The sequence below is a fragment of the Protobothrops mucrosquamatus genome, unplaced genomic scaffold (genome assembly GCF_001527695.2).
Source record: "Protobothrops mucrosquamatus isolate PMUCROS unplaced genomic scaffold, P.Mucros_1.0 scaffold_149, whole genome shotgun sequence".
In the NCBI taxonomy this organism is placed as follows: Eukaryota; Metazoa; Chordata; class Lepidosauria; order Squamata; family Viperidae; genus Protobothrops; species Protobothrops mucrosquamatus.
This window is the reverse complement of record NW_015386225.1, coordinates 367,136-376,243: the sequence shown is the minus strand read 5'-3', so window position 1 is coordinate 376,243 and position 9,108 is coordinate 367,136. Positions and strand designations below refer to the sequence as shown.

Here is a 9,108-nt window from a genome sequence, read left to right as displayed (position 1 = left end):
CCCCCCGGCGCTGCGCTCCGCCTGCTTGCCCAGCTCATTGCTGTTGCGGACGCCGCCGCCAGGCAAGCAGGCGCAGCGCAGCGCCAGGGGAGGGGGAGCAAGTGGCGAGCCGTAGCCAAGCGCGAGGGGGAATGCCAGAAGCCTCGCGCGAAGGGGGGAGGCCTGGCGACGCTGCGCCCTGCCGGGCGCTCACTGACAGGGCGGCCAGGGAGGAACAGCCAAAATGCCCCCTCGGCTTATGCGCGGGTCACCAATTTTTCCCAGTTCTCTGGGAAATCGGTCCCTCGGCTTATACTCGGGTCGACTTATACTCGAGTATATACGGTAAATATGAGCCAGCAGTGTGCTGCAGCTGCCAAAAAGGCCAACACAGTGCTGGGCTGCATTAACAGAGAGATAGGATCAAGATCACGTGAAGTGTTAATACCACTTTACAATGCCTTGGTAAGGCCACACTTGGAATACACTTGGAATTATTATTGATCATCGCACAGTCAGCCAGATGTTCAGACTGGATTTGGCATTTTTGTCTACCTATCGAGTCCTTACCAAGGACCTGGGATAGGCAGATGTGGATGTTTGATGTTATTACAGATATCGTCGCAGGATGGAAGCAGTTCCTAGTAAGGCCGCCTTTTGCAATTGACTAATGGCGAATTTGTCAATGCCAATGGTGCTCAAGTGGTGCTCCAGTGGTTTTGGGATTGCACCCAAGGCACCTATTACTATTGGTACTACCCTTGCTTGCTTTTGCCACAGTCGTTCTATTTCTATTTGTAGGTCTTTGTATTTTGTTATCTTCTCCAGTTCTTTCTCGTCTATTCTGTCTCTAGGCACAGCCACATCCACTATCCAGACATTTTTGTCTTTCTTATCGACAATTGTTAAGTCCAGGGTGTTATGTTGCAGGTGCTTGTCTGTTTGAATTCTGAAGTCCCAGAGCAGTTTAATTTTATCATTTTCCATGACTTTCTCTATTTTATGATCCCACCAGTTCTTGCTTACAGGCAAATAATATTTCTTGCAGATCTTCTAATGCACCATTGTTGCTACTTTGTCATGCCGTTGCTTGTAGTCAGTCTGTGCGATCTTCTTGCAGCAGCTTACCAGGTGGTCCACTGTTTCTTCAGCTTCTTTGCATAGGCGGCACTTACTGTCTGTTTCTGTCTTCTCAATTTTGACTTTATATGCATTTGTCCTTAAGGCTTAGTCTTGTGCAGCCAGAATTAGTCCCTCGGTCTCTTTCTTCAATTTTCCTGCTCTTAGCCATTGCCAGGTCTTGTTATTATCTGCTTTCCCAGCTATTTTTTTAAATATACTGGCCGTGTAGTGCTTTGTCTTCCCATGCCTCTATTCTGTTCTTCATTTGGTCTTTCTTGTAGGCGAGTTTGGTCTCTCCAGTAGTCAGTAAGCCTTCCTGATATACTAATTTCAGTGCATCTTCATCATTGTCCTTCAGATATTCTTCCAAAGCCATTTTTTCTTCTTCAACCATCTGATGTACTTGCAGTATTCCACGCCCACCTATTTGCCTTGGTAGATAGAGTCTGTCAATGTCACTGCGTGGATTAAGGGCATGATTCATTGTCATGATTTTTCTGGTCTTCCCATCCATTGCTTTTAGTTCTGCTTGAGTCCAGTCTACTATTCCAGCTGTGTATCTAATGACTGGAATTGCCCAGGTGTTGATTGCCTTCATGGTATTTCCTCCATTGAGTTTGGACTTTAAGATCTTCTTCACTCTCTTGGTGTACTCACCTCTAATCTTTTTCTTGACTTCCGTGTGCTTGATATTGTCAGCTTGAAGGATACCCAAGTATTTGTAGTAATCTTCCTCATCCAGACTCTTAATTTTCGTGGGGCATCTTGATTTCTTCAGTTTTCACTATTTTCCCTTGTTTGATAGTAAGTGTAGCACATTTGTCCAAGCCAAACTCCATTGCAATATCTTGGCTATATATACGGACAGTGTTGAGCAGCGATTCTATTTCAGATGCTGTTTTTCCATATAGCTTCAGATCATCCATGTAAAGGAGGTGGGATAGTCTGGCAGATGTTTTTGATGTTTGATAGCCATGTCCTGAGTTGTTCAGTATTGTTGACAGAGGAAACAGTGCAATAACAAATAGTAATGGTGATAATGAATCTCTTTGAAATATTCCTTTCTTGATGTTAACCTCTCCCAGTCTCTCATCATTGACATGCAACTGTGTCTTCCATTGTGCCATCGATCTTTGCACAAATTCTTCTTCTTCTATTATTATTATTATTATTATTATTATTATTATTATTATTATTATTATTATTATTATTATTATTATTATTATTATTATTATTATTATTATTACTTCTGGTGAAGAATAACCAATCACTTCTCTGGGCAATTGATACCTTTCTAACATCCAACCAGAATTTGGTGTTTTGTAAATTAAATATATTATTCTGTGCCCTGCCATTTGGGGTGATGCAGAATAGAACTTTACATTTTTAGATTGTTAACCTATGCTCCCCTCACCCAAAGTGTTTTTAGTTTTTTCATTGTCTCATCATAGGATTTGATTTCCAGTCTTCTAATTAAGCCCACTGATCTTTTCTGAACTTGTTCTTCTATCTATGAATTGTTCTTGAAATAGTTATAATGTTCTAAGAGAAGTTTGACCAAAGTAAAATAAAGTAAAATTGTGTCTTCCTATATTTATGAAAGTATAGTTCTGCTGATGTAAAAACTGCACTTGCCCCTTTTGCAGCAGTAATACCCTGCCAACTTATATTTAATGCAGAAAACTTTTAGTTGTTTGCTGTGTCAGATATAATCATAAAACTTTGACAAATCATTACCATTCTCTAATTTCAGGACAAATATAATTCACAAGGCAATATTCTTGAGATGAAACAGAGATCTTCTATTATACCCCTGTGACATTTGGTATGATATTAACCTTTTTCTGCCTGAGACAGAAATCTCAACATTTTTCTGCCTGAGACAGAAAAAAACATTCGGGAAGATAATAGTTGCTCTGACAATCAAATTAAGGGAATAATGGAATGACAATATACAGTTATTTTTTCAGACAGGAAATTATCATGAGGGGATGAAACAATGAAGCTCCTATCAACTTCCTTAATTCCATCACTTTCATTCACTGTGTATTGATCAAGGTTGAAGGCTTTTGTAAATATTTAAACATTTGATATAAAATAAAGCAGTTTTCATAATACCATTAATAAGAATTGTTTTTCCCTACATAGGGTGGATCACATAGAGTGTCCATTTATGAAGACTCAGACCCATTTCGTTTCCGACACATGATTCCCTTGGAGGCTTTGCAAGTTCGAGCATTGGCAAGTGCAGGTAGGGTTAAATGGTTTGTTTATGATTTTTTTTTCATTTGGTTACTCTACAACTTCTCTTTTGAAAAACTATATCCCAGGTAATTACCAAACTACAAGTTTGGTAAGTATATAATCCAGCAGGAAAGCCAATTTATCAAAATAAGAATTACCAAAAAAAAAAAGATAGCAGAAAAAAATAGCAGGATGTCCCATTCAGATTATATTTGATAACAGTTTTAACTGCCCAAATGGGGCCTTTTATTTGGTAAATGTGAGTGTTAGCTCAAATTCTTGTTGGTTTCCTATTTCCTGAATTTCAGAACAGGAACCTAAAGAGAGCAGGAATTGTATAGCACAGTTGCTTTCACACTTTCTTCTTTTAAAGAGAGTTAAACCCTTAGTGATTGAACATTTAACTTTACAATAATTCTGATAGTCAACAAAATTACTTAAAGGAGTGGGGGGGCCACCATTATTTTAGTGTTTGAACTAATGCTTGCTAAACACAGCTTCAGGGTGCTGTTTCTGCTGCTCCCCCCTTTCTTTGTTTACATTGCTTATTAATATCCATAGCATCATTATTTCTAACTGGCCAGAAAACCTCTTTATCCCTCTCCCACAGCCCTTATCTCCTCTGGAATTCTCCTCAGTCACTATTTCTCAGCCTCCTTTCCCCATGAGGCAAAACAGGCCATTAGCAGGGTTAACATAGCTTTCCCAACTACTCTTATTTATGCAGATACATTTAATCTTTAAAAATATAAAGGAAGTTGAGTCTCACCTGTCAGGCTATTTTTCAAACATGAAAATAGATTTGAATTGTCCTTAATGCTCATGTAGTTCTCTCTCTCTCTACCTCCCTCCCTCCCTCTCTCTCTCTCTCTCTCTCTCTGCATCAACTGACACAAATTCTGTTTTCGGATATAAAATTTGTAGTCTCAAAATACAGAGCAATTTGCAGATGCTTTTCAATTCCTAATATGTATTCCTAATATGAGCTGCTGATGTGCACTGCCTGTGGTGTACCTGTAGGAGTTTTTAGATTCACTACTGAGAGTTTTAATTGTGATGAGAGCTGGATCAAGCAAGAAAACAGCAAGGTACCTTAATTAAGTCACTGAAAGGTTTCATGGCCTATGAGATTGTAGTTTGTTTTCATGTTGTACCATGGGATGACATTGTAGGTATATGGACAATACTGTCTTTGGAAATACAACAGCAGCTATATTTATATCAATATAAATGATATAAATAGAGTAAGTACTTCTTTAGGTCTCTTTTGTTGCTTTAAAATTTGAAATCTCCATGCAGTCTGTAGTTTCTCTGAAACAATAAAACATCTCATTCAATGCAGCCAATGGAAAGTGGTCCAAATGTGTTTTGTTCAGGTCTTTTCTTTTTTTGGGGGCTATGGCTAGTGGTAGCTCTTGCTTTAGTTTTAGACTTATGCTGATGGCTAATGTAGCTTATGGCTTATGGTAGCTCTTGCTTTAGTTTAGACTTATGCTGAGCATAGAAGAATTCACTATTGTAAAGTTTCAGTAGATAATGTGAAAGTTGTCTATTCTTGCTTATATAAACTTCCTTGACTTTACTTTTTAGATTTTCATTGTCCGGCTTTAAAGAAAATAGCATCAGTAAAGGTATATTCAACTATAGCATAGGAGCAAAAATGTATTGACCAAATAAAATGGCAGTTGCTTAAGAAGATCCCTTCAAATTGTTTACATTTGATTATTAACAAAATGGTTTGAATGGGAGTCATATACAGTCCACTCTGAAATGAACGGAGGATGTGCATGCAATGCTGCAACCGGCTGCAGCTCCTTATAGTGCTACACAGGCAGAGACGTCTTTGTGGAAGGAATATTGTTTACTTGGGAATGTTTGATTGTGATGGTTTTTAGAATCATTCACCACGTAAGAAAAGTCAGAGTAAAAAAAAAAAGTAGTACCAGTATTGGACATTGCTAATGGGAAGATGCTTGATGTGATGGATTGCAACCATATTAAGAAGCTTTTACATGTTATGGTCATTCTGTGTATTCAGCATGACATGAAAATAATCCATCATTTCACATCACCACTCCTGGGGCTATAATTCTTGAACCAATTAATCTTAGATATTTAATTCACTAAGCTAATCATCACAGCAGTCTTCAAATTTCAGATGAGATTGTTTTTGAAATCTACAGAATGCTTTCAGTAAATAAACCAAAATTATATTTTCAAATTTGTCTTTCTTTTTCTCAGACGCAGAGACCAGTTCTGTCTGTGAGATCGTTCATGTGAAATCTGAGTCTGAAGGCAGGCCAGAGAGGTCATTCCATCTTTGTTGTAGGTAAGGAGTGATGGTTTGCAAAATGATATTGCCATTTACACTAAATAAATAAGTGTCAATATTCTGCTGCCAGACCAGCATCTAACTGGCACGTGCTCTTTCTTTCTTCTTTTCAGTTCCCCAGAACACAGGAAAGATTTTCTAAAAGCTGTGCATTCAATTTTACGTGACAAACACAGAAGACAACTTCTTAAAACGGAAAGTTTGCCCTCATCTCAGCACTATGTCCCATTTGGAGGGAAAAGGCTGAGTGCACTGAAAGGCGCAAGGCCAACTATGAACAGGACAGGTACTCCCGGTTAAAATTTGTTAAAGCACTCCAGAAGAGGGGGGGAGGAAAGGAGTTTAAGAGCAAGGAAGGATGATCCTACCCAATGCCCCACTCATTGGTTACTTTGTCCTCTCACATTATGTACCTGCAACAGATTAGTCTTGGGAGAATTTACAAAACAAAACAAAGCAAAGCCCCGCCACATAAAGAATGCTTTGCCCCATTAATATTTTTATCCCATTTATTGTAGCTTCAGAAATGTGTAATCAGATTGTATGTAATAATTAATTGCCATTGTGGCAGACTTATATAATACAATTGCCATTTACTTGATGAATGTTGTGACGTGTGAAAGGAAACTGAATTTACAAAACCCCACATGTCCCCCATAGGTCAGGATATCACATTAAATATCAGCTCTCTGTATTTTGCCCCATCACTGCTACTTTTGCATCTCTTCAAAAAGTCTGACATGCGGTGCTAGTAAAGCACTACTGAATTGCCTTATCTATTAAGCATATCTTAAAATAATGAAGTGAGAAGTAACAGAGGATCATTGAGCTCTTGTGTTTCAATGGTCCAGATGTTAAAGTTAACTAAGACAATTCTATCTATTGGAGGAAGAAAAAGTACTATCTTCTTTTTCCATGATAATATCTAAGTGGTTAACTACAGGGTAGTTTAAAAATTACAAGGCTGATTTTAACCTTGTATACAACTTCATTTGTCTGCATAGAAAATTTAGGTATAAAATTTTCCAATGATAATTATTTATTTCAGGCATACAGGTACACAGACACACATGCACACATACAGCACAAATAGATTTTAACACATTTACCACATTCAAAGCACTCATTTTTTATTTATTTTGTATTTATTACATGTTGTGTTTCTAAACTGTCCATCTCCCTCATGGAGATTTATTAGCCTTTCTTCATGTTTATCAATTCCCCAAGTCATATCTTGTCAGATTTTACATGCTTCATTGTTATTAATTATCAGCTACTGTGTTTCCCCAAAAATACGACCTGGTCTTATTATATATTTTTTTTGCTTCCAAAACAGGCACCAACTCTTATTTTTGGTGTGTATGTGTGTGTGTGTGTGTGTGTGTCTTTTCCGCGGTGGCACCAACAGTCCTGCCCAGCCCACCCACTTCTTCTGCGGCCGAAGGAGCAGCTTCATTTTGCAGCTGAAAATGGAGCTCAGGCCTGCATTTTGCAGTCAGAGGCCTTTCTTGAAGGCCTCTGCAGCCGAGCACTGAGCTGTGGATGCAATCTATAGCTTGGTTTTTGGCTACGCAGGCCTTCCGGAAAGGCCTCTAACTGTGAAATGCAGGCCGAGCTCCATTCTCAGTTGCAGAATGAAGCTGCTCCTTACAGCAAGGCAAGTGTCAATCCATGGGAGGCCTGGCTGCAATGGTAAGCTCCACCTGCCCACCCTCACCCTAGCTTTTTAGCTGTGCCCCTCACCCCAAAACTAGGGCTTATTTTGGGGGTAGGGCTTATATTAGGCCCACCCCCAAAAATCAATCTAAGGCTTATTTTCGGGGTAGGTCATACTTTTGGGGAAACATGGTATTGTGAAGCGGGGCATGATGGCTGAGTGGTTAAAGATGCTGAGCTTGTCAACTGGAAAGCTAATAGCCTGGGTGTAAGACCCGAGCACCGTGAGATGGGGTGAGCTCTTGTTACCTGCCCCAGCTCCTGCCCACTTAGCAGTTTGAAAGCATGCAAGTAGATAAATAGGTAGCAATTTGGTGGGAAGGTAACAGCGTTCCATGGGCCTTTGGTGTATAGTCATGCTGGCCACATGACCATGGAAATGTCTTCAGACAAAGCTGGCTTCCTTGGCAAGAAACGGAGAGAAGCACCAGCCCCTAGAGTCAGATATAATAGTGGAAACCTTTACCTTTACTTTTATTGTGAAAGAAAGAAGAATGCAAAGGCTAATTTTTAAAATATTCAAACTTCTCTTTATAAAAGCATCTGGGATTTTATTTTTGTGTGTGCGCAGTGTCCGCCCCAAGCAAGTCACTCGGGAGGAGAAGGCGCCGCCTAGGTCGAAACAGATTTACCATTGATTCAGATGCCGTCTTTGCCAGCAGTCCTGAGAAAGAGACCCATCAGACATCCAACAACAAGGACACTGACCGCTGGGTAGAAGAGCAGTTTGATCTTGGTCAGTATGAAGAACAAGAGGACATAAAAGAAACAGATATTCTCAGTGATGAGGAGGACTGTTGTGAGCCTTTGAAGAGCACTATGGTTGAAAAAGAACTCCAGGAACAATTGCAGTCAGCCTCTATTACAAACAACCAATCATATCGGGGAAACAAAACACGGTACACTATGGGCTCACACGCATCCAGAATGGCTCAATTAAAGAAGCAAACTGCTCTGTCTGGAATTAATGGTGGCATGGAAGGCAATGGTGAAGAAGTCATTTGGGTTCGCCGTCAAGACTTTGTACCATCAAGAAAACTAAACACGGAGCTTTAGATCCAATACTTTCTTGTTAGATGCTAGGTATAGGTGAACCCCAAATTTATCCTTTATATATTGTGGAGAACCATCCCTTAGAATGCATACTTGCACATATAGTAATGGCAGCTAAACTGGTTGAAACTACAGCCTCTTCTCCTTTTTTCTCCTTTAAAATAGTATAAAAAGGAGAAGTGAAGTAAAATTTGAAAATGGAATGAGCTTGAGTCCTTCTCTATATAGTACCAAGGGCTTTATTTATTAAAAACAAATCAGGGGCTGCATAATATAATGGGCTGCATAGATATTGCTAAAAAACACAACGCTGTGGGTGTTTTTCTTAAAATATATGCGTGCAGCAAATTAGCTTAAGTGATAGCACAACAGCAAATTAATTTTATATGTGATAAGTAAAAATCATAGGTTCATCTTTAAAAAGTTGCAGCAAACAAGGAACAATTGTCCATGACTGCAGCAGATTTCACTCTTCAACTCAAAGCTGTTCACCCTTATCCAGCAAGGGCAATCTATTCTGCACATGGGATTTCCTTCTTTCTGAGGTACCACAAGTGGGAATGGTGTTGAATGGAGGGAATAACTTGCATTCAACACTCAAGGACATACAAGGGATGATCTGCACTGCACATGCACTGCTAACTAGATGTTTGACATCACCA

At 39.4% G+C, this 9,108-nt stretch overlaps 1 protein-coding gene across 1 annotated transcript in view; it reads left to right on the top strand.

The window, feature by feature from the left end:
* Window positions 1-8,592, top strand: part of TIAM1 (T cell lymphoma invasion and metastasis 1) — a 98,707-nt gene extending 90,115 nt beyond the window's left edge. Inside the window, exons 23-26 of the mRNA XM_015819409.1 lie at window positions 3,250-3,352; window positions 5,587-5,674; window positions 5,791-5,963; window positions 7,965-8,592. Of these exons, the coding sequence (XP_015674895.1) occupies window positions 3,250-3,352; window positions 5,587-5,674; window positions 5,791-5,963; window positions 7,965-8,449 (849 nt within the window). The 3' untranslated portion in view covers window positions 8,450-8,592. The remainder of the gene's footprint in view (window positions 1-3,249; window positions 3,353-5,586; window positions 5,675-5,790; window positions 5,964-7,964) is intronic.
* The last annotated feature ends 516 nt before the right edge of the window (window positions 8,593-9,108 follow it).